Here is a 26,308-nt window from a genome sequence, read left to right on the forward strand (position 1 = left end):
CAAGATTCTGGTTGTCTCTCACCCTTCATAATAAGGTTAAACAGGGAAGTCAGCAGAATAGTTAAAACATCTTGAAAACTATAAAAATCACTCCCAAAAGCATCCATCTCAGGCACCTCAGGCCCCCTTTTTGCTTTCTAATAACCTCCTGGACCTCTTCTATTGTAATAGGAGTGTTGAGAAGTTCAGAGTGGTCTGGGGAAAGTGGTTTCAATCCCATTCGGACCAGAAAGGCTAGGATAGAGTTGGGGTTGTAGGGGAGTCTGAGCAGTACAATTGAGAATAATAACTTACAAATGCTTCATTAATGCTTTAAAGGTATAACAGGAAACACCATCAGCAGTCTTTATGTAGGGAATTTTGTTTCAGTTTGCCTTCTTTCTCAAAGCTTTAGCCAGTAAACAAGAAGACTCAAATAGATCATATTGGCATTGATACGGTCAATGCCTGCTGGGAGCCCTCTAGTAAAACAGGCAGAAGAGACTCAAGGGAGCAGCCTGGAAGGTGTGAAAGAATATCACGAGAGTGCAGAGGAGTGAGAGGCAAGTGCCTTCTGATTTCTCGAGCTATCTAAAGCTCAGTCAGCTATAATATTGAGGTCACCTCCCAATATATACATAGCATGTCCAAGCTTGTCTAGTACCACCAATGTCTCCTGTAAGAAAGCAGCTTGTCCCACATCTAGACTGTATAAGGAGCCCAGAGTAAGAGGTGTACCTTCCATATAGCCCTTAGCAAAGACGTAGTAACCCGTAGCATCTGTTATCACATCATGTATAGTCATTGAGCAGTTTTCAGCTAGTAGGATAGAAACTCCCTGGGCTTTAGAGGACCCAGGGGAGTGGTATTGATCCCTGATCCAATTATGCCATATAATATTAACATTAGCCACTTTCTGATGGGTCTCTTGAAGAAAAATAATACAAGAAGTTTCAGATTTTAACAACGTTGCAATCCTAGACCTCTTACGAGGGGTGCCCAACCCCTTAACGTTTAAAGTTAGAACCTTTAATGTATCTATAAGTTTAATTGAGAATACAACCTTTCAAACCCATTTTGTTCCCTGTACAACATGAAAAAACAAACAAATCCCAAGCTTCCCAAGAGCGAACAACTATAAAGGAAAAAAGGGGGGAATATACAAGAACAATGCAGAACAGGAACACCATTGAGTGAAGGAGGCTGAACGCTTCCCCATATAAACATATCAGGCTCCTGCTTGAGACCTCGAGGAATATCGGAGGGGCTAGACTGCTGAAACGTTATTGTGATGAACAGGCCCAATATAAGCCCCCTCCACTGATGAGGCCACTTCTTTCAATGATGACTTTTTGCTGACAGTCACACAATAGCTCAACACGGGGATGGATATGAGAAGGGGTAGTCTGACTCTTCATTCAACTTCATCTATAGCATTTTGAGGGCTAGCCTGTGACTCCCCCTGCTGGTGGGATAGATGTTTGGACAGTTGTTGCTGGCTTTTCCCTTGCTTTTTTATTTATTTGATTAACATCCCGCCCTTCCTCCCAGCAGGAGCCCAAGGCAGCAAACAAAGCACTAAAAACATCATAAAAACAAACCTCAAAACACATTAAAAGAAAACATCCCCAGAAACGTTTCTTAAAAAAAGCTTTCAAAACATTTTCTAAGATTAAAAACATTTTTTAAAAAAGGTTTAAGAACGTATTAAAAAGCAATTCCAACACAGACGCAGACTAGGATAGGTCTCAGCTTAAAAGCTTGTTGAAAGAGGAAGGTCTTCAATAGGCACCAAAAAGACAACAGAGATGGTGCCTATCTAATATTCAAAGGGAGGGAATTCCACAGGATAGGTGCCGCCACACTAAAGGTCCGTTTCCTATGTTGTGCGGAACGGACCTCCTGATAAGATGGTATCTGCAGGAGGCCCTCACCTTGCTTTTTCCTTGTTTTGTGATCCATCCTGGGTCATAAGTGTTTTCAGGAACATCTTCACCATCTCCCCACCCACTAGAGAATTTCACATGAAGCTCCAAGAGTAAAGTTTTCGCTTCGGACAGGATTGAGACAGTAAAAATTTTATTTTTATAGCGGACTGTGATCTTGAAGGGGAATTCCCATCGACATTGAGTTCCCGCTTTCTGCAGGGCTTCTGTGACTGGTCAAAGCTCTGCCTCCACTTAAGCGTATCCACACACACATCTTGATATACTTACACTTCATGGTCAGCATACTTTAGCGTATAGAAATTGTGAATGGCTTTATTTATTTCATCTTTAACCCAAAACCTGTCAAACTTCACCACCAAATCTTGTTGCATACTCATCTTTACTGCAAGGGCCCACAACCCTGTAAACACCTTCAATATCCTTTGGGGTGAGGGAAACAGATGTGACCAAATTCTTCCACCATTGCAAGACAAAGTCAATGGGGTTTCCCCCTTCCTCCAGAATCTGGAATCCTCACATCCTAATGTTTGCTCTGCGACTTTCTTTCCCTGTTCCTCCCATTTTACTTGGAGATCATCCGTGGCCATTTTGAGTTTTTCTAACTTAGTTTGATGGCGTAGACCGAGATTGAGTGCCTCATTTGCAGTTGTAGCAATCCCTGATATTTGGGACTGCAATTCTGAAAGTTTGCGATCAAGAGGGAAAGCACTGACTGCCATTTGCCCACTAATTCTTTCCTAAGCAGTTGTTCAAGACTAGTATCATCTCCATCAAATGCCATACTGCTAATTGATGTTGTGCCTTTTCCTTGCTTAGGGCCTCCCTGCACCATTTCAATTTCATCTGAGCTTGACAGCCCATGTCAGCTGCTTATACCGAAGAGACGACAAAGAGTTCTTAGACAGAACACTGGAACAACAACAGCAAAGAAAAGTACAGGAAGTGGAAGAACAACAGCACATTGAAGCAGAAGAGGAGAGTGTTGAGGAGAGGAACAACAAAGTGGAGGAAGCTCCATGGAAAAGGGTGACAGAAGCAGAAGAGCTAGAAGATACCCTGTACTGGTGGAACTATGGAACTGCTTTTAAGCACTTGAGGATGAGCCTGGAGGGCAGCCTGCAGAAGAAGAATTACAGGAGACCCATGGGAGAGTGAGCAAGAGGTTGAAGCTCAGTCAAGCAGAGGCAATGAAACTATGCCCCACGATAAGAAGGGAAGAGGAGGAGGAGGAGTGGGAGACTCTGTACTGTGTGGGATTGAAACCCAGGTATGCTGAGAACATCCATGGACTCACCAGGTATGCTGTCTCCCTGGAGGACAGATGAGAGATGTGACTGAAAGGTTGCCATCACTCATAAAGCCCACTGACACATATCCCTTTCTCCTTATCCATGTGGGAGCGAATGATACTGCCAAGCGGAGCGACGAAGAAATCACATCAAACTTTGAAACACTGGGAAGATAACTCAAGGACTTTGGTGCCCAGAGAGTTTTCTCATTCATCCTTCTGATACTTAGAAGAGGAGTAGAAAGGGAAAGAAAAATACTCCGGGTGAATGACTGGCTAAGAAGGTGGTGCTGATGCACAACATTTGGATTCTGGGATCACAGGCTACACTTCTTGGAAGATGAACTGCTGGCAACTGATGGGTTGCACCTCGCAAGGATGGGGAGGAATGTGCTTGACCACAGCATGGAGAACTTCATCGGGAGGAGGTTGAGCTGAATCCTGAGGGGGAAGGAGACGTAAACGTGGCGGTAACGACTGACAAAGGCTTATGCACAGTAACAGGAACTGAAAGAAAGGCTTAATGGGGCCCAATAATAGTCTTCATGGAAATGTAAGAAGAAAGCCAGACCATCAGTCACATGATCTTCGATATCTACTAATGCCCAGAGCAAGGGAAATAAGCAGGACAAACTTCAACTATATGACTTTATAGTTATAACTGAAACTTGGTGGGATGACTTCCATGACAGGAATAACTGAAGTATTAACTGAATAACTGCACAGAAATACCAGAGGATGAGCTTGGTAGCCCCATGGAGAGTATCTGGATTAAAATTAATGGGGCAAAGAATAAAAAGAATATGGTGGTTGGCGTCTATTACCGACCATCCTTCCAGTATTTAGAAGAGGAGTAGAAAGGGAAAGGAAAATACTCTGTGTGAATGAATGGCTACAAAGGTGGTGCCAACGTGAGAGATTTGGATTCTGGGACCACAGGCTATGCATCCTGGAAGATGGACTGCTGGCAAGTGATGGGTTGCATCTCACAAGGACTGGGAAGAATGTGTTTGGCCGCAGCATGGAGAAGTTCATCAGGAGGGCTTTAAACTGAATCCTAAGTGGCGATGACTGATGAAGGCTTGTGCACAGTAATGAGAACAGGGAGATCAGCTCTAATAGGGCCCAGTAACAGTCCTCAAAAAAAAAAAAGTACTAAGGAAGCCAAGCCATAAATCACATGGTCTTCAATGTCTGTATACTAATGCGCAGAGCATGGGAAACAAGCAGGACGAACTTTAACTCTTAATACAGGAGGGCAATTATGACTTGATAGGTGTAACTGAAACTTGGTGGGATGACTCCCATGACTGGAATACAGCAATTGAAGGATATAACTTGTTCAAAAAGAACAGAAGGAATAAAAAGGGAGGTGGATTCATGCTATATGTTAAAAGTATATATCCCTGCACAGAAATACAGGAAAATGAGCTTGGTAGCTCCACCGAGAGTATCTGGATTAAAATTAATAGGGCAAGTAATAAAAGGAATGTGGTGCTTGGAGTCTACTACCGACCACCAAGTCAAGGAGAAGACGAGAATGTAACTTTTGAAAAGCAAATTGCCGACAGTTCAAGGAGTCATGATGTAGTAGTAATAGGGGATACGTGATATCTCTTGGGACACAAATTCTGCCAAACACGGCCCCTCCAAGACATTTCTGATTTGTGTTGAAGATAACTTTCTCCTACAGAAAGAGGAGGAAGAAATTAGAGGATCAGCTTGACTTGATTCTAACCAATAGAGATGATTTGGTGGATGAAGTGGCAGTTACTGGAGCTCTGGGGGAAAGTGACCATGTTATACTTGAGTTCTTGATTTTAAAGGAAGCAAATGCTGAGAGTAGCCGTACGCGTACCCTGGATTTCAGGAAAGCCAATTTTAATAAATTCAAAACAATGATAAATAAAGTTCCGTGGCAAGCAACCCTAATGAGAAAAGGAGTCGAAGATGGGTGGGACTTTATAAAAAAGGAAATTCTAAAAGGGCAATGGAAGCAATCCCAACAAGGAAAAAAGGGGGGAAAGGTGGCTTCACAAAAAGCTCAGAGGTGACCTTAAAACAAAAATGAACACATATAGGAAGTGGAAGAAAGGCCAGACCACAAAGGAAGAGTACAGACAGGTATCATGGAATTGCAAGGATGGCATCAGGAAGGCCAAAGCTGAGAATGAGCTGAGGTTAGCGAGAGATGCCAAAAGCAACAAAAAGGTTTTCTTCAGGTATAGCCATAGTAAAAGACAGAGAAAAAGTGGTATAGCTACTCAGTGAGGATGGCAAAATGGCAAAACAGATGACTAAAAAAAGTCAGAAGTGCTCAACTCCTACTTGGCTCAGTCTTCTCCCAAAAGAGGGTCTATGACCCTCCTGGCAAATGTGAAGTTGAAGGGCAGGATCGCAGCTTGAAATTGATAGACAAATGGTCAAGGAATACCTAATTCCCTTGAACAAGTTCAATTTTCCAGGGCCCAATGAATTGCATCCTAGAGTATTGAAAGAAGTCTCAGAACCACTGTGTCTTATCTTTGAGAAATCATGGAGGACTGGTGAAGTGCCGGATGACTGGAGGAAGACTAATATTGCCCCTATCTTCAAAAAAGGCAAAAAGGAGGAACCTGGAAACTACAGACAAGTTAGCCTGGCAGCAATCCCTGGGAAAAGTCTGGAGCTGATCATAAAGCGGTCAGTCTGTAAGCATCTTGGAAACAATGCAGTGACTACTAGAAGCCAACATGGATTTATCAAGAACAAATCCTGCAAGACTAATCTTATTTATTTATCTATTTATTTATTTTATATCATTTCTACCCCACCTTTCTTTCCATGATTGAAACCCAGACGACTGACATACGGTTCTCAGGCGATCTCTCATCCAGGCACTGACCACAACTGACCCTGCTTAGCTTCAGCAGGGTGCTGGCCTTATGTGCCTTCAGACCATAGCCTGGGATTGGATAAACTCCCTAGTAGACTGTGGGAATGCTGTGGACATAATATATCTTGACTTCAGCAAAACTCCTGACAAAGTTCCTCTTGATATTCTGATTAGCAAACTAGCTAAATGTGGGCTTGATGGGACAACTATCAAGGTGGATCCATTCGTGGCTACAAAATCGTACTCAAAGAGTGCTTATCAATGGCTCCTTCTCAAACTGGGGGGAGGTACCTAGTGGTATACTACAGGGCTCGGTCCTGAGTTCAGTGCTCTTCAACATTTTTGTTAATGACTTAGATGAGGAGGTGTAGGGAATGCTTATCAAATTTACATGTAAGTCAAAATTGGGAGGGATAGCTAATGAGGTAGAAGACAAAAACAAAATTTAACAGGGAATAAGGGTAAAGTTCTACAACTAGGGAAAAGAAACCAAGTGCACATTTATATGATGGGGGATACTTGGCTCAGCAATATTACATGTGTGAAGGATTTTGGAATTGTAGTTGATCACAAGCTAAATATGAGCCAACAGTGTGATATGGCTGCAAAAAAGGCAAATGCTATTTTAGTGAGTATTAACAGAAGTATATACAGCTGGTATAGCACAGTGAGGAGGAGTCCCTGGCTGGGAGTCCAGAGTCTGTGAGTTCAAATCCCTGCTCGCGTCTCCTGGGTGTCAAGGGCCAGCTAAAGATCACCCCACAGGGAGTGGCTCAGGGGTTACGTGCCCTGCCACCTGTGTAGTCATGGGCAAGCTGCACAGTCCCAAGGAGCCCAGTTGCCCCCCAGCTGGCAGTGGCAGACAAGGAAGGGGCTGGCTTGTGCAGCTGTGGCAAGCTGAGCAGGCCCTGGCCAGCTGGGGAGGACTAGCCGCAGAGGGAGGCAATGGGAAACCCCCTCTGAATACCGCTTACCATGAAAGCCCAATTCATAGGGTCGCCATAAGTCAGGATGGACTTGAAGGCAGTCCATTTCCATTTTTTTTTCAACAGAACTATAGTTTCCAAATTGTGTGAAGTACTAGTTCCCTTCTATTTGGCACTTGTTATGCCTCATCTTGAGTACTGCAACTAGTTCTGCACTTTAAGAAGGATGCAGACAAACTGGAACAGGTTCAGAGGAGTGCAACGAGGATGATCAGAGGACTGGAAACAAAGCCGTATGAGGAGAGAATGAAAGAACTGGGCATGTTTAACTTTGAGAACACTGAGGGGAGATATAACAACACTCTTGGAAGTACTTGAAAGATTTCACATGAAGGAGTGCCACGATCTCTTCTCAATCATCCCAGAGTGCAGGACACGGAATAATGGGCTCAATTTACAGGAAGCCAGATTTCGGCTGAACATTAGGAAAAACTTCATAACCGTTAGAGCATTACCACAATGGAACCAGTTCCCCAAGGAGGTTGTGGGCTCTCCAACACTGGAAGTATTCAAGAGGAACCTGGACAGCCACATGTCAAGTATGCTTTAACTTAGTTTCCTGCATTGAGCAGGAGGTTAGACTTGATGGCCTTATAGGCCCCTTCCATCTCTATTATTCTATGATTCTACAATTTTCAGTGTCCCTGTATCAGCAATATGTATATTTGTTCTTTTAAGCTGTGAATCTGATTCATATTTCTGTTTACTACTTGAAGTAATTTTTGGCTTGGTGCAATATATACAAAGTACTTGACTGCCTGTTTCGCTACCTGAGAGTTCTCATAAGCTACCTGACAACTGAGTTCTACATCTTCCTTTTTCTAGCCTAAAAGAAATTATGAAAATATAAATCAGTAATCACTAACTGTTTTTGGCCCGTGGCCACATTTCAGATTTTGAGCATGCCATGAGCACCAACCCCTTTGGTTTCTTCGGTCCCATGAGTCCCACCTGCCAAGAGATGGAAGGAGTGTGTGTATGTCTACACCAGAGCTTGGAAAAGTTACTTTTTTAAACTACAACTCCCATCAGCCCCAGCCAGCCTGGCCACTAGATTGGGCTGATGGGAGTTGTATTTCAAAAAAGTAACTTTTCCAAGCTCTGGTCTACACACAGATTCTCTACTTTTCTTGGGCATGTGGGTACAAGTTGAATCCAGTAGAGTTAAAATGGATCCTCTGAATTTGCATAATTTTATGCAGGGTCTCCAAAAAGCCACCATCTCAAGGTAAAGCTTACGGTGGTAAACTGCACTGTAAAATATCACCGGTCTGGTGCTTACCAGCACTACAAAAACATTGGTGCAAAGCCTGCATCCTTTGGGTGTTCAAACCACAGAACACATCTGGGGATACCTATATTTGATAGTGGTTTTGAGGGATCCCTTCCAATAACAGTTTAGGCTTCATATTAGCTAAAACTGAGACATACTGATCACCCCAATGAACTCACCTTAATCTGAGTAAACGTAGACTCCAGCTTATTACCTTTATAGAAAATGGTGGCTCTTAGACTCATCTCTGACTTACACCATTTTACTTACCTGGAAAGGTCTTTCATTCAGATTTCCAATCCTCAACTATCTAATCGTTAATGGAAGAACGGGGGTTGGGGGGCTGATGACAGGGATAATGTTGATTTTTAAAACAATATTTTAAGTAAGTACTACATTATAGCCCCTAAACATGTATATCTAAATTTCTAGGTGGCCAAGAAGAATATGTCTTGTCTTACGAGCCAGTCGCTCAGCAGGAAGGTTTGTACCATTTTGCACATGAAATAAATGGTCATGAAAGACACAGAACTCTGATTTATATCCTGAATTTCCTGTTTTCCTTGGATAGTGTACCTTCACAGGGGCTGCCTTCAGCAAGCCATCTCTTGGCTGTGCCAGGGGATTCCTTATGAGAACTCTCCAGCATAGCTTGCCTTTGGAGGCACGTTGTCCCTTGACTGCACTAAGGAGTTGTTGCTGGCAAAGGAACAACTGAGCACTCAATTTAAGCTCCCAGTCGTTTCTTTGGAGCTGTGTCCCTACCTGCCCCATACTTGACTTTATACATGATGTCAGATGTGGGGCCAGTGGTTGTGGTTTGGGGAAAACCGTGGGCCTGAGGTTCCTCACCCTTGCCGTCAAGAAAGCCATCAGATTAATGTCTTGGGGCTGTTCATTCTGCAACTCGGGCATGGGGGCCAAAAAGGGCCCAGCCTGTACTCCTGTCTAACAAGCCTCCAGAACTGGCAGAGCACACACAGTGGAGTCTCCCCTGGAGGAAGGCTGAGGTGGTAGGAAGTGCCCCCCCACACCCCTGTGAGCTCAGGAAAGGGAGCGGGGGCTGTTTCTTGTTTCCCTGACTGTTCAGTCAAAGGCCTCAGCTCTGGGGACAATTGCATGTTGACATCCGTTTGCCAGCCTGCTTGAGAAGCTGTTGTTGGCAGACAGGCTGAATTTTCAGATACTGCACCCAAATGTTCTCTATGTCTCCTTGGTGAGCAGCTATCCCTCAAGTGAGGTTGGGAGCTGGCCATTCATAGGGAAATGTGGTTCCTTCATGCATTCTTTTCCACCCAATGAGTTTTCTGGTACTCTAACCAAAGGCTGTTTGGTCTGTTTATCCTTTAGTAAATTACACGCGACCTGTGATTGTTCTGGGACCTATGAAAGACCGGATCAATGATGACCTCATCTCTGAATTTCCTGACAAGTTTGGATCCTGTGTTCCACGTATGTATTGCAAAGGGCTACCAAGGAAGTTTTTGTCACATAGGCAAGTGAGGACCCCACTTGTTACACCCCTCCATTTTGAGAACTGCCCCATTTAATAAATAAATAAATAAATTTATGCCTGCTGTATGCTTCCTGTTCTTTAACCAGTTTCTGATCCATAAGAGAAGGATTCCTCTTATTCCATGACTTCTAAACTTACTCAGGAGTCATTGGCAAGGGCCTTTTTAAAAACCACTTTGAAAATCTAAGTTTATCCCATCCCCATGCTTGCTGACAATCTCAACAAAATCTTTAAATGTGAAGTTACTGTGGAGTGATGTCTGTGTTGCACCAATGTCCCCTCTCAGATCGATTTCATCTCACTTTTCTGCGATTTAAGTGGGAGATGCTTGTTACTAATATTTGCAAGACTTACAGAGAACTTTGAAGTGCTTGAGTGTTGTGTCCTTCTGCCTAAAAGCTGCCTGTCCCTTTCTATAAAGATACTACCCGACCAAAACGAGACTATGAGGTGGACGGTCGAGATTACCACTTTGTTACATCCCGAGAACAAATGGAAAAAGATATTCAGGATCACAGGTTCATTGAAGCTGGACAGTACAACAACCATCTGTATGGAACAAGTGTTCAGTCTGTGCAAGAGGTGGCTGAGAAGGTAAATTGACGGATCACTTTCAAAAGACTGTTTATGTGAAGTTAGAAATGGTTCATCAGAACATAAGAGGAGCCTGCTGGATCAGGCTAATGGCCGATCTAGTCCAGCATATCCTGTTCAGGTGCCTCTTTTGGGAAACCCAGAAGGAGGACCTGAGTGCCACAGCACTTTCCCCTCCTGTGGTTTCCAGCAACTGGGATCTGGAAGCAGACTCTCATATAGTGGAGGCAGAGCGTCGCCATCCTGGCTAGTAGCCACTGATAACCTTATCCTCTTCCATGAATGTGTCTTTTAAAGCCATCCAAGTTGGTGGTCATCACTACCTCTTGTGGGAGCCAGTTCCATAGTTTAACTGTGCGCTGTGTGTAGAAGTCCTTTCCAGTGAATATTCTTTTCCACTGCCCATTCACCCATTTCCTTTTCCCATCTCTTACTTATCTGGCACTAATGACACCAACTCACAGAGAGGAAAGCTACATTGTGGGGCCACCATCAGACCTTCAGCACACCAGGAGTATCCTGAGAACAAAGATTTATATTAAGTAAACTTTATGAGGTCAATTGCCTCTATCACCTTGGTTTTACCAGGGGAACGTTCTGCAGACTTAATAAAGCAAAGCTAGTTTATTATACACAAGCTCCTACAGCACAGACAGCATGCATGCGATGCCCACCACTCCCGGAGTCCAGGCAGCAACAGGGTAGTTGTCCAGCCTAAAGAGCTCTCAGCTTTGCACATCAAATCTGTGCAGGGTAGAACATTGAAGGAGCTAGCGGACGTCTTGAGCCTGGCCTCTTGTGGTTGTTCAAGGCGTAGCCTTCTGGACATGTGCATCTTACCTGCTGTTTATCCAGGCAGATGTCTTAGGACATTTGCTGAATTAACAGCAAGAAAAACAGTTAATGCAACTAATAGCAAGCATCTCTATACTGCCCAGGCTTCACAAGTGAATTGTAGTTCTCATAGATCCTGATAACTACTGCAGAACTTCAGGATACATGGGAGATACGGCTTCCCATGGATTCTTGATCCAGGATCCTGCAGATGGGTCAAACATCTAGAAGCCCTGAAGTGAGTCTTCGTTGGCATAACTACATGGTAAATTTGGGTGGCAAAGGGAAGACAGTGGCTGTGCCAAGGAGGTCTGGGATCGTTTGTTAGCCAGGAAGTTTGTTTCCTAGCTTTGACACTGTTGTTCAGGAAATGGTGGTGTTTCCGAGGCTTTCTCTTGCCACAGGTTGGTCCCCTTAGAGGCCTTGTGTTGCTGGTTCTGTTAGCTTTCTTTTGTCACCTTACAATTTGAGCAACACTGGCTGGGTAAAGAATTAGTCAGGGACATGGCTCCTGCAGTGCAGACTGCCCTGGTGACATGAGATAGATCATTAGATCTGTTGGCTTAGAGCAATGCACTTTCAATTCTTATTTCCCCTTTTTCACATTCTGCTGTGCTTATACAAGAAAACAAGAATCTTACACACGCGTGCTTCTGGTGGCCATGGCTTTTTTTACGTGTCCATGAAAACAGGTCAAGCTGCATTCAGTTCCCTTGGTCCCACTGGGCTATTTACCAGTAGTAGTGAGTCCCCTTGTGCATTTCATAGCAGGCCAAGGCCTTGAGCACATGGCACTGTGCTTGGTGCAAGAGGCACTTACTTGCTCATCAGTTGCCACAGAATGGCCAAGAAGCCTTCCTGGCTTCACATGGCCAGTCTGGAACTACTGCAGGGACTACGAGAAAGGTGTCCATCATGCTGCAGGGAGTCTATGTTGTACAAGTGAGTGGCAATGATGAGGCCCTGGGTGGAGGGGTGGCAGTTGTCATGTTTCATGATTCCTTCTGGAATCACAAGCACACACATCGTACATGTTTTAAAAACCCCATTCTATGTTGTCAGTGTCTGCAGCAAATGTTAGAAATACCTGGGGTATATCCATAATATTCCCTGAACCCCAACGAAGTGCGGTTACGAATTCCTGTGTAAGCCAGTAACCATACCTGTGGTTTGATTTCACAAGTTTTACTGAGTATTTCAAAGTGCAAAACGTTTACGCTCTTGACTAGGAAAGCTTCTTAACCTTTAAGCCTGGGCTAATTTTTTTATCAGTTACAGAAACTGTTGTTTTAAATTGTCTGTGTTGTAAAAGTTAGAGGTAGACTCAAGATGACTAACCTGTATAGCAGGTATGCCTGCAGCAAATGAGCTGAAGGGACCTTTTTATGGGCCTGTTGTGTTTTCCCATCACCATGGCTTGGGAGCGAGCGAGCGAGAGAGAGAGAGCGAGAGAGAGAGTGTGTGTGTGTGAGAGAGAGAGAGGGGGGGGGAGGGGGAGAGGAGAGGGAGAGAGAGAGAGAGAGAGAGAGAGAGAGAGTGTGTGTGTGAGAGAGAGAGAGGGGGGGGAGGGGGAGAGGAGAGGGAGGGGGAGAGGAGAGGGAGAGGGAGGGAGGGAGGGAGGGAGGGAGGGAGGGAGGGAGGGAGAGGGAGAGAGAGAGAGAGAGAGAGAGAGAGAGAGAGAGATTGATTAAACCAGGAGCCTGTCTTTAAATAAGCAAAAATGTAAGAGCACGTGCCAAACCACAGCAGGTGTTGTCATTTTCTTGGAACATGTTGACCCTCCATCTTTTACTAAGCACAAAGTTATCCTCTTGCAAGCAGGCAAGTCTCAAAATATCACAGACCTTCCATTGCTGGTCTCAGATGACATGTTGCAAGTTCTCACAAGCTTGCCCAAAAGGCCTCATCTAAAACCAAAGAAAATTAGCTTTCCACTCAATGTCTGCTGATAGATAAAATGAGCAAAGGTAGGTATATTCAGCTTCAGTCATAGGTGATTGCTAAAGACCTAACATTTAATGCAGCCTCCAGGCTTTAAGTTGCAGACATCCTTCACAAGATGTAATGAGTTTGATAGCCATTAGGCATGCCTCAGTTCCCATATTCTGCTTTAAGATGCCTTTTCCCTTTATGTGCCAGGGCAAACATTGCATTCTTGATGTCTCTGGGAACGCAATCAAGAGACTCCAAATAGCCCAGTTGCACCCAATCTCCATTTTCATCAAACCCAAATCGGTGGAAAACATAATGTGAGTAAAGGGTGGCCTTTTCTATGCTCCCTTGGGTCTTTTTTATCTCTTTGTGTGCATGTCCTGGATGTGCGTGGCTTTCTCTTTCAGGGGTTGGGCTTTCAGTGGGGTCTGGATGTATTCTGTACCCCATAATATTCTGCCATTCTCCGTCGGCAGGGGAGTGGAGCAGACGGTAAAGGGTTAAGTCCTCTTCAGGGCCAAACATTTAAAATAATGCATCTTTTCTGGAAAGGAGGAGCCTTCCAGGTTTTTGGCTCTGGAACAGCAGAGAACAGCAGGGTGCTGCTGCTGCTGCTCCTGAGCTACTGCTTGGGGACAGCTCAGGGCTAGTCAACATGGTGCTGGACTGCAGCTCCCATTGTCCGTAGACATTAGCCATGCTGGCAACATCTGGAGGGCACCAGGTTGGCTACTTCTGGAGAAGTTTATAGGTAGACTGGGATCTTCTAAGAGGACTTTGGATTTGGATTTGCAGATCATCAGGGCTTTGTGACTCCCAGTTGTATTAACAATAGCAATTAACAATAGCAATAACTGAGTGACAAAAAAGTCTACCTGAGTCAACTGAGTGACTTTTCCAGACAAAATTAGCCTGCTGAAATGAAGAACTTTTACGTGAAAGGACCATACAGGGTGAGCTGAGTGAAGTTCTGGTGCTGAAAACAGTCTGCCCATCCCCTGGCTTTTAGGGCATTGGCTGTCATTAACCTACAATGACTTGAGACGTCAAATGCCTCATGAGCCGCCTTTCCCCATATGGGCCTCCCTGGACCCTTCCCCAGGAGAACTCCGGAGGGGGGCGTGCACGCATGCATACTCACACATACCTTTGCAGAACACTCTTCCCAGGGAAGCTCACCTGGCCCAAACAATGACATCTTTTAGGTGCCAGGCGAAGACATATTTATTATTTAATTGTGGGCTCCCTTTGAGAGGAAGGTGGGATATAAATTTAGTAATAAATAAATAAATAATCCAGCATTTGGGCATTAACATTGTTGCAGTTCTTGTGGCCATTTGGGTGTTCATCATGGACTTGTGAGGAAAGGGTATTTTTATTCATTAATTGTGGATGATAATGTTTAGTGTGATGTTGTTATGTGCCTTCAAGTCGATTTTGACTTATGGTGACCCTATGACTGAGCGACCTCCAACAGCATCTGCCATGAACCACCCTGTTCAGAGCTTGTAAGTTCAGGTCTATGGCTTCCTTTATGGAATCAGTCCATCTCTTGTTTGGCCTTCCTCTTTTTCTACTCCCTTCTATTTTTCCCAGCATTATTGTCTTTTCAAGTGAATCATGTCTTTTCGTTATGTGTCCAAAGTATTATAACCTCAGTTTCATCATTTTAGCTTCTAGTGATAGTTCTGGTTAATTAGAACAAATTAGAACACCCAATTATTTGTCTTTTTCACAGTCCATGGTATGTGCAAAGTGATTTTAAATGTTGCATTTGTATGAATTTTATTGCTGTGAGATGCTTTGGGGCTTTTTTGGAGAAAGTGATAACATTTATACTATACTATACTATATGTATTATACTACATTATAGTACTCTTATAGTATAATATAATGTTATACTATAATATTATAACAATATAATAACTTATAGTTAAATAACTATACATGTCAAAAAATAAAATAAATATTTTTAATTAAAAAAACAGGAGAAAAGATCATTTGGCATTGCACTGATGCCAAACACTCTCTGGACTCCTGATCTGTATAGCCTCCTTCCTGAGGGGAGGGACTCTTCTGGCCAGGAGAGCGAGAGACCTCTCTGAGCCCTCTTTTTGTGGGCATCAAGATACTTCAGAAAAAGAAGTGACCACCTCCACATTAAGCCCTCACCCCACCCCCACGTCTCCTCACAACCATTTGGACAACAGCCCAGGGAAGGGCGTTCAGCGCGCCACAGATAAAACCCCTTAAAAACATAGGAAGGCCCCCCTGGATCAGGGCAAGGTTCCATCTAGTCCAATGGCCAGCCAGACACCCATTATGGGAAGCCTGCAAGCAGAACCCGAGTGTAACAGCACTCGCCCCTCCTTCAGTTTCTAGCAACCAGTAGTCAGAAGCATACTGGAACAGGTTCAGAGGAGGGCAACAAGGCTGATCGGGACTGGAAACAAAGCGCTATGAGGAGAGACTGAAAGAACTGGGCATGTTTAGCCTGGAGAAGAGAAAACTGAAGGGAGATATGATAGCACTCTTCAAGTACATGAAAGGTTGTCACATTGAGGAGGGCTGGGATTTCTTCTCAGTTGTCCCAGAGTGCAGGACACGGAATAATGGGCTCAAGTTGCAGGAAGCCAGATTTCGACTGGACATCAGGAAAAACTTCCTAACTGTTAGAGCCATACGACAACGGAACCAATGACCTAGGAAGGTGGTGGGCTCTCCGACACTGGAGGCCTTCAAGAGGCAGCTGGGCAGCCATCTGTCGGGAATGCTTTAATCTGGATTCCTGCACTGAGCAGGGGGTTGGACTCCATGGCCTTATAGGCCTCTTCCAACTCTACTATGATAGTGCCTCCAACAGTAGTGAGAGAGCATAGCCATCATGGCCACTGATAGCCATTGATAGCCTTATCCTCCATGAATATGTCTGATCCTCTTTTAAAGCAATCCACGTTGGTGGCCATCACTGCCTCTTGTGAGAGCGAATTCCATAGTTCAACTATGTACTATGGGAAGAAGGATGTTCTTTTGCCTGTCCTGAATTGCACAGCCATGAAAGTGGCTGTATAGTGACTTCCGGGAAGGGTGACTTAGCCTGTGCCTGCTTTTGAGACGGGCTCCTGCCTCAAAAGAAGCTTATTCAGATATATCAGTCAGTTTTTTCTTTTTTTTTTGACTGATTAAACTTCTCCCGGGTAGGGAGAAACGAAGAGATTAACCTCAAAGCCTATTTTTGTTGGGACGACCAGATCTCATTAATTTATGGGACGAGGTCCAGCCGACGAAGGTGGGACGGATTTTCAACAGCAAGCTCTATCTGGAAAAGCGAACGTTCATCTTATCTTCTAAGAGAGAACGCACTAACAGGCAAGCACCCTTCTTTCTATATTTTTCTTTTACTTGACTTAAATTGTTGCTGTTTAAAAGAGATTTGCCAGATTGATCGGTTTTTGACATCTCACTGGGGAGCCATAACTTCTCTCTGCTACGCACTAATTAATAGCTTATCTCTGTTTTTGTTGCAAAAAGCTGTCCTGGATTTGCATTCTAAAGATACACACAGAAGAGGGATTTCTATTCCAGATTTTTATTTTGAAAAATATTATACTGTTTTGAGACTACTCTCTTTTTGGTCTATTTTATTTTGACGAATCTGTTTCTTGACGATTGCCATTAATTGTTTCGATCCTGGGAACTGCATTTTGTTTACTTAACTATTGGAGAGATAAGGCTGTCTGCTCTGTTTATACTGTGATGTCACCAAGTTTGGAGAATTAACCCAATTGTTGCTGAAATAAGAAGTGGTTTTCCTATATTTTTCTTTTAAAATGGCAATTAAGAAAGTGGCTGAAAATCTGGAAATAACTATGTTTCAGAAAATAATGGATGAGATTGAGATAATGAAAATTGAATTGAGTAAAATGAAGCAGGAGATTAAAGATATAAGGGTCCCTGTGAGAGAGGTGACCCTGGAAGGGGTCCCTGTGAGAGAGGAGACCCCGGAGATTGGAACAGGGGTCCCTGTGAGAGAGGAGACCCTGGAGACTGGAATAGGGGTCCCTGTGAGAGAGGAGATCCCGGAGATTGGAACCAACGTGGAACAGGAACAAGATTTGGAGTCTATGGACTTTAGAAATAAAATCTATTGTTTGGAACTCAATGTTATCTCTGAAGAAATGAATGAAGATTCTAGAGATAAAGTTATCAATGGCATGGATAATCTTCTGGACTGGAATGATGTGATGGAGCCCAATATAGAGAAAATCTATGGAATTAACTGCAGCCATGTGACAATGGAAAAACTTTTAAGAGATGACCCAGTGTATTTTGAAAAAAAGAACAGAGATATGATTTTACAGCAGTATTTCAGCAACCTATTCAGAATGGATGGCAAGAAAATATTTGGGATAGAGGTAATTCCCATCAGACTCTTACTATATGACTATGGCTTTGACAGCAAGATTATTATGGAATACTGATAATGGAAGATTGGATATTGAAATTACTGGACTTAACAAGACTACTGAAGATGGAAGATGGAAAATGGAACTAATAGAGATAATAGAACAATGGCTACTGAAATTATTGAACCTAACAGATTCTGATGTGATGGATTAATTGAAATGTTTATTTTGACTATGGTTATGACAATAAGATTATCATAATTAGTAATGAGATGGATTAATCGATATGCTTATCTGGAAAAAAAAATTGATAGATATATTTCTTAAAGAATTGAAACCTCTCTTTGACTTTTTGTGGAAAGAATAAAGTAATGTTTATGAGATTTGATGATTAAGTAAGATAACTACTGGAGGAAAGTGATTTTATAATATGACTTAAGAGACAGGATTGTTATATATTATAGACTTATAACTGATTTGATCTTTGACAAATGGGAAGTCAATATTTTACTCTTTATTTTTTATTTTTGTTTTTTTTTTCTTTTTTTTCTTTTTGTTTAACTATTTTTGATTTTGTTTTTTGTCTTTGAATGTTTTATGATTTTGTCTTGTATGTTTTATGAAAATCTGAATAAAAATTATTGAAAAAAAAAAAAAAAGAAAGTGGCTGTATAGTATAGTTAGCATGGATTTTTCACATTCCACAATGTTAAATTGAAAATACCTCCCCCATGCCATTCTGCAACTTCCCATAAGCTCATTTTCAAAACAAAACCTTACAGAACATAAAGTGCTGAACTCAGAAATTCGTGCTTAAGAACCTTCTAAGTTTTCATGGCGATACACAAAACACTCAAGAGAATCTAGAGTTCAAAGTGCAAAACAAAAGATAAAAGGCCAGACTCCTGTTGGACTTTTTTCTGTCAGTGGTCTCATAATTTGTTGAAATTAATTCAAAATCAGCCATTTTCACAGAGTACCTGTAATCCTGTTACTGACCCTGCCCCATACTCTGATCTTCATCTTCGGCTGTTTAAAAATGCCTGGCTGATTTTTAATTAATTTAAGAAATTTAACATTGGAGTCAATGATAAGCATGGGCATGCTCAGCAAGAACTGTAAGTGTTCTAAAAGCCAGACTCACAGCTGTTTGGCTTGGCTAATCAGGGGGCCAACACCCATGCCAGACCATTATTTCACTTTTCTCCTCTCAGCACCCTTCACAGACTACACTTCCCAGGATTCTCTGGGGGAAGCCATGACTGTCTCAAGTGAAATAAAAGTCTGGCGTGGGTGTGGCCCCCTGACTAGCCAAGCCAAGCAGCTGTGAGTTTGGCTTTTAGAACACTGTTGGTTCTTACTGAGCATGCCCAACGTTATCATTGAGTTCAATGTAAAATTTCTTAAATTGATTAAAACTCAGCCAGGCATTTTTTTAACTTTTAAACTTTAGAAGATGAAGGTCAGAGTATGGGGCAAGATCAGTAACAGGATTACAGGTACTCAGTGAACACAGCTGATTTTTAATTAATTTCAACAAATTATGAGAACTCTGACAGAAAAAAATCCAAAAGAGAAGTCTGGTTTTTTTCTCTCTTTTTACACTTTGAACTCTCTATTCTCTCTGACTGTTTTGTGTATAGCCATTAAAATTTACAGGGTTATTAAGCAAGCATTTCTGAGTTCAGGACTGTACATTTTGTAAGGTTTTGTTTTGAAATGAACTTATGGGAAGCATCACAGTGGCATGGGGGGTATTTTCAATTTAACATTGCAGAATGTGAAAAATCCACGCTGGCTACAGTATACAGCCACTCTTGTGCCTGTATAATAATGGCATTATGAGATTGGCAGTTCTATTTTCAGTCACTTTCCTAATGATCCTTAACATGGAATTTGCCTCTTTCTCGGCACCTACACGCTGAACTACCTACTACAATCTCAAGGTCTCATTCCTACTCTGTCACTTCCAGTTCAGATCCCATTAACGCATATACGAAATTAGGAATTTTGTTTTACCCCAGTGTGTATCACTTACACTTGTTTATATTGAATTGCAGTTGCCATTTCACTTTCATTTTGGAGATCCTCACAATCCCTATTTGTTTTAATCTCCATGAACAATTTGGTGGCATCAGCCAACTTGGCCACCTCACTGCTCACCTCCAAGTCTAGATTGTTTATGCACAAGTTGAAAAGCACAGGCCCCAATACCAATTCTTGGGGATTCCATTTCCCTCTATTATTGTGAGAACTATACATTTATTCCTACTCTCTGCTTCCTTTTACTTAACTAGTTCCTGATCCACAAGAGGACCCCTCCTATTTCATGACTGCTAAGTTTACTCGAGAGTCTTTGGTGAAGTATTTTGTTGAAAGCTTTTTGGAAGTCTAGCTACGCAATGTCTGCTGGACTACCCCTATCCATGTGCTTATTGACTCTCTCAAAGAACATTTTAGTTAGGGAGATCTTTGCAGAACCCATACTGGTTCTGCTTCAGCAAGAGTTGTTATTCTTTGTTCTTAGTAATACTATTTATTTATTTATTATTAATTAAACTTATATATCGCCCGACTAGCAATAGCTCTCTGGGCAGTGAACATCAAAAAAAATACAATAAAATTACACAGGCTAATAAAACAAAGTATATAAAACTGTACAATCTAAAATCGGATACAACAATTTAAAATTACATCAACTTAAATTAAAATGCCTCAGAGAAGAGGAAGGTCTTAACTTGGCGTTGAAAAGATGATAATGTCGGCGCCAAGCGTACCTCCTCGGGGAGACTATTCCATAGTTCAGGGGCCACCACTGAGAAAGCCCTAGATCTTGTCACCACTCTCCGGGCCTCCCTATGGGTCGGGACCCGGAGAAGGGCCTTCATAGTAGACCGTAGTGCATGGGCCGGTGCATATCGGGAGAGGCGTTCCAACAGGTATCATGGTCCCGCGCTGTATAAGGCTTTATAGGTTAATACCAACACTTTGAATCTGGCCCGGAAGCATATTGGAAGCCAGTGCAGGCAAGCCAGAACAGGTGTTATATGCTCCGACCGCTTGGTTCTTGTTAGCAGTCTGGCCGACGCATTTTGCACTAGCTGTAGCTTCCGAATACTAGCTTTAGCAGTGCTTTCTACTGAAACAGATGTAAAGCTAACTGGCCTGCAATTGCCCAAATCCTTTTTTTAAAAATTGGTGTAACATTGGCTACTTTCCAATCCTCAGGTACACAGGCTGATCTTAGGGATACTGTATATTTTTATTAGAAATTAAGCAATTTCACATTTGAGTTTTTAAGAAATCTTGGGTGGATGCCATCTGGACTCAGTGATTTGGCAGTTTTTATTTTATTTTAGAACTTTGTCTCTTGTCACCACTGTTTACCTCAGTTCCTCAAATGTCCTTCCTGTGAAAGTTTGTTCAGGTCCAAGGATCTGCCCTACATCATTGGCCATGAAGACAAATGCCAAAAATTCATTCAGTTTCTCTGCAATCTCCTTTTCCTCCTTTAGCACATCTTTGACTCCTTTGTCATGCAAAGGTCCAACTGCCTCCCTAGCCAGTCTCCTGTTACTGAGATGTTTAGATAATTTTGTTGTTGTTCATCTTTATGTTTTTAACAACGTGCTTCTCAAATTCTTCTTTTTGTCTATTTTGTATTCCTTCTTGTGTGCTTGCATTTCTTTTGCAAAGAGTTGTGCTCCTTTTTGTTCTCATCGTTTGGACAAGATGTTATTTTTCTGAAGGAAGACTTCTTGCCTCTAATAGCTTCCTTGATTCTGCTTGTCTGCCCCTTTGGGGATTTCCAGCTTGTTATTGTCATTGATGCTACCTTCAGTGCCTTCCTATAGAATTTGTATCCAGAGATGACCATGTTCCACTGGTTCTCTCAGTTCAGATTTCCATTATGCCCATGATATCTATGCTCTTTTTAAAAACTAAGCACTCCAGCTTGCCCATCTTGGCTCAGAGGCTTCTACCATTAGCATATAAACACCTATATGGAGACTCTCTCTCTCTCTCTCTCCAAATGTCTTTGGTGTTGGGTGTAAAGCACCAATGCATGTAACAAAGTAAGCTGAATCAGTTGGGGGGGAGTAGAGAAAAAAGCAGCCTACTGTCACTGATTCCCTCTTCAGACTACATGTTTGTTTTTTTCAGCTCCTTCCTCTTCCTTTCTAGTCAGTCAGAGAGAGGGCCTGTGAGTGCAAGCCTCGTGGCTCCGTAATGGCTGCAACAGCATGTATAATTTTTTCTTTGTGGTAATATTCCTTAGGTTAGTCTATTCTTTCAACTGCCAGTTTTAACAGACTATTTATTTCTGCACTCCCCTGCAATGTATATAAACACATCCAAAATTTGCCTTGCGGTGCTTTGGCCTCTCTGAGTTGCTGTTGTGTGCTCCTAGTGTTGCTCTTCATTGTTCCTTTTCTGAAAGGTGCAGCACCTGCCTCTTTTATTGTGTGGGGGGGAGCATAATAGCCATTCTGAAGCCTGGGGAGTTTTGTAAAAAAAAAATGTGAAAACAGTACTGTTGATGAATTGAAGATTAGTATTTGGGGGAGGTTCCACGCCTTCCTAGTAGAGAGTCAGAGGAGGAAGAAGAAGACGCTTCTTGTGGCGCTTGAAATGGCTGTTGGAACCAAGTGTATAGTGAGGCTTGGGCCTCAATAATTCTCAAATGGTTCTGGGTGGGGCAGGCTTTATTTCTGGGAAGAGCCTTCTCCTGGTTAACAAGCAGGGCTTCCAGCAAGCATGACAAAAGGAGAATGGCTTTCCCTCAACTCCCAAACCAGCTCTGTCTGTTTAACAGGCAGCAGGTTTCTGGCGTAGCTCATCTCTAAGCTGTTGCAACAGCATTTGAAGTCTACATCAGTTTCATGTTTGGGAGAAGCACCTCTTCAGGAACGCACTTTAGCTGCGGCTGTGCACCCCAAGCATACAAAATAGAATGTTCCTCAGGAGACATGGCCTTCCTGTCCTGTGCGCAGTTTCCTGCCTTGGCTTGTCACCCTCCCACAGAGAGCAGGAATGCACACTGTATGTTGAAGCAAAGAAGCTGGTTAGAACCGCAGTTTACCTGGACATATTTCCTTCTCCCTGCCATCTCCCTGGCTGGAAGTTGAGGCAAAGTGGCAAAGGAGCATCATGTCACTCCGTTGTTAACGAAATTCACTGACCCAATTTCTCTTCAAGTAGGAGTGAAGCTTTATTGAAACAACAGCTGCTGGGGAAATCACCGTAGTGAGTTCCATAAGTTACAGCTCTCCGAAAGCTTTTTATCTCTCCGTCCTCAGTGCCTCAAACTCTTTTTTCTCTCTTTTATCAATCAGGGTTACTTCATGCACAGTATTTTCATTGGAGGCACAAACTTCATTAGCAGGATGTTTCTTATCTTGCAAGTTACAGCCCAGCTCGGTTACTGTGGAATTGCTCCCCCTCCCCATTTCCTCTTGCAGATGTCTTCATGACCTGTACATTTTTCTAAAATGGAGAATTTCTCCTGCAGGCCCCCCTAAAGAGGCTTCCTGCCTCTTTCATTCTAGTTCTGTCTGAGACATTTCAAACACATCCTGTTCCAGTCCCCCTGTTCCTAAAGACTCTGTTAGCCATGACCACAAATCCCATTGCGATCGAAACTAATTAAGCAGTTTCCTTTGCTAATGTTTGGATTTTTGATATATGTGCTGTGATGTTAATGCTCCTGTCAGTCACAAGAGTATAACACTCTGGTCCTACCAGGCCACATACGCTCCCTCATACAGCCAACAGGAAGTCCAAAGCCATCTGATTTTGTCCAGAAAACAATTCCTGTAGTGATAGGTTTATTAAGTCCAGAATCCCAGCTGATTTATTCCTCAGTTATCATGCTAGAGAAAAGTATGCCTATTAATGGAATGCCCCCTGGTTATTTTGAGGGGTGTAAACGCATACCAAACATCTTGAGGTGTTGGTCTGACTGGCCATGGCAGATACAAGCTATATAAACATACTAGTTCCCCAGGGACCTACATCCACGATTGATATTCCTAAGCAAGAAAATATAATAATAAAGGATATTGTAGTCATTTTCCTGTACCCTCAGTTTGACAGGGACTAGTGACAGTAAAAGACTTCATCTTTTAAAGAATTCAGCCAAAGTAACCAGGAATACTAAAATAATAAAGGTTCACAGCAGACAAGCAGGCCCGCACGAATCCTGCTTTATGCTGCCTATTTGTTCTGTGTCTTCCCCTTGGCAGCTGGGCCCTGTTCTTCTGAAGGGAAAGCACGTCATCTGAAACAAATTACTGCCTGTCGGCAGTAGGCTTACAACAGGTCTTACTAGGCTTTATTACAGCCCACCTCCTCTCAGTCTGCTAGCTCTTACGGACAGTGCTGGTGCTGGGCTGTTAGGACTCAAGGAGACTGCTTCTTCCAAGGTCTTAGATTGTACCTCGGTTCTGAAGAGTTGAGGCAGTTCACCTGGTGGTTGAGCTCCTTGCCCTCTGCCTCTGGGATGGGGTCTGAAGGGGCTTTGTTCTTGCCCTCCGAAAATTCAGGATAGCACAGTTCAGTACACTGTAGACGCTGTGTAGTCTTTCTTCTAGGGCATCTGTTGTCCGTTGTTCCGCAGTCTGCAGACCGGCTTCTGCCAGCTCAGGTTCCACTTCCTCCGGGTCTACGTCTTCGGTGTCAGAATTTGGTGGCTCTACAGGCTGCTTACACTGTGTAACATGTATCCAATGAGGAAGGCCTTGTACCTTTATAGCAGTATCATTGGTGAGGAGGATGCAAAATGGACCGCTACACCTGGGTTCCAGGGAGTGTTTCCTCTTGAAGACCTTAACGTAGATCCAGTTCCCTGGTTGGAGACTGTGCCTGGGCCCCACTGGTGGGTGTGGAAGCATTTCTTCAGCCTTGGGTGTCTTCTGCCCTGGAGCTGCAGCAACTAGGATCTCTAAGTCTTATAAAAAAAAATGTAATACCTGTTGCAAAAGCCTAGAAGATGAACTTTGAAACCATTTCCTGGCTGAGAGAGAGATTGTACCCCTATAAAAACACACACCATAAAACTAGGCCCTCCTTTTCTCAAGCTGATTGCCCAGAACAAAGGCTTTTCGCTCTGAAGAGGGAAAGATGCTTTTAAAAATTAAAATAATTCTCTAATGCCATATACTGTGGATTTTCCAAGTTTACACAGCATTGTATGGTGTCATTCTCACAGCACTAAAACCATAAAAGGATAAAGCAGGAAAAACAGGAAGATACTTTACACTTCAGCTTAAACCACTGCAAGATGTCATTTGGACCTATATTTATATTTAACTATGTATTAATTAAAAGTGATTTTCTTTATCTCATGACTTATCAGGGGAGTTTAAGAGGTGAATCTCCATATCTGACATTTAACATAAAGGCACACACTAGGGAATTGCCAGACAACAGGGAAAGACATTGCTTACCTCAGCCTTGAAGTGCCCAGTTCCCATTTTATACCTCCCCAACACACACACACACACACAAAATCTTCTATAGTTATAGTTTATACTTTTCCATCAACAGTTGCTCTCCAGTTTAACATTGAACAGGAAACATGTGAAATCAAAAGGTAACCAAAGATATCAATGGATCAAAGTGATCAAATATTTAATTCCCAATTAAACAAAAAATCTGTGTTGTTCCAGCACAGGCTTCAATGGGTCACAGAGATAAAGTCTCTCCTTTTTCTTGTTTTTGCTGAGAATAGGAAGTAACAAGGATCCTCTTAACTAGGGATCCCTTTGGTGGTGCTACCAAAGAGCTGTCAACCATCAAGAGGGCCCATCTTCAAAGGAAGATCTATGGCCTATCACGGTGTTTGTCTCAAAGTTTTTATGGTATGAAGAATGATCCCTGTATTCAACGCCAAGATCTTTTCTGCTCCTCCATTCTTTACCTAGGCACAATGATCAACATGGCTTCCTGACACCAAATTTTGGGTCAGACAGTACATGGATTTGGGCCTTCTGTACACACCCCAAAACCGAGAAAATAAGTCCCAAAAGGACATAAGATATATGGCAGATCCCTGAACCTGAACTAACATTTGCAGGAGGGGATTCTGACGAACTGAGACAAATAGTGGTAACGAGAGAGGAAGTTCTAGGCTTAACGGACAATATAAAAACTGACAAATCACCGGGCCCGGATGGCATCCACCCGAGAGTTCTCAAAGAACTCAAATGTGAAATTGCTGATCTGCTAACTAAAATATGTAACTTGTCCCTCAGGTCCTCCTCCGTGCCTGAGGACTGGAAAATGGCAAATGTAACGCCAATCTTCAAAAAGGGATCCAGGGAGGATCCCGGAAATTACAGGCCAGATAGCTTAACTTCTGTCCCTGGAAAACTGGTAGAAAGTATTATTAAAGCTAGATTAACTAAGCACATAGAAGAAGAAGCCTTGCTGAAGCAGAGCCAGCATGGCTTCTGCAAGGGATAGTCCTGTCTCAGTAACCTATTAGAATTCTTTGAGAGTGTCAACAAACATATAGATAGAGGGGATCCAGTGGACATAGTGTACTTAGACTTTCAAAAAGCTTTTGACAAGGTACCTCACCAAAGGCTTCTGAGGAAGCTTAGCAGTCATGGAATAAGAGGAGAGGTCCTCTTGTGGATAGGAAATTGGTTAAGAAGCAGAAAGCAGAGAGTA

General features: G+C 42.8%; 1 protein-coding gene across 16 annotated transcripts in view; it reads left to right on the plus strand.

Annotated features, from left to right (window-relative positions):
- Positions 1 to 26,308, plus strand: part of DLG1 (discs large MAGUK scaffold protein 1) — a 182,781-nt gene that overhangs the window by 146,169 nt on the left and 10,304 nt on the right. For all 16 annotated transcript variants that reach the window (XM_061637659.1, XM_061637660.1, XM_061637656.1 and 13 more), the window contains 4 exons: positions 8,783 to 8,833; positions 9,701 to 9,802; positions 10,288 to 10,460; positions 13,434 to 13,543. In XM_061637659.1, the coding sequence (XP_061493643.1) occupies positions 8,783 to 8,833; positions 9,701 to 9,802; positions 10,288 to 10,460; positions 13,434 to 13,543 (436 nt within the window). The remainder of the gene's footprint in view (positions 1 to 8,782; positions 8,834 to 9,700; positions 9,803 to 10,287; positions 10,461 to 13,433; positions 13,544 to 26,308) is intronic.

The sequence above is a fragment of the Rhineura floridana genome, chromosome 7, assembly GCF_030035675.1.
Source record: "Rhineura floridana isolate rRhiFlo1 chromosome 7, rRhiFlo1.hap2, whole genome shotgun sequence".
Taxonomy (NCBI): Eukaryota; Metazoa; Chordata; class Lepidosauria; order Squamata; family Rhineuridae; genus Rhineura; species Rhineura floridana.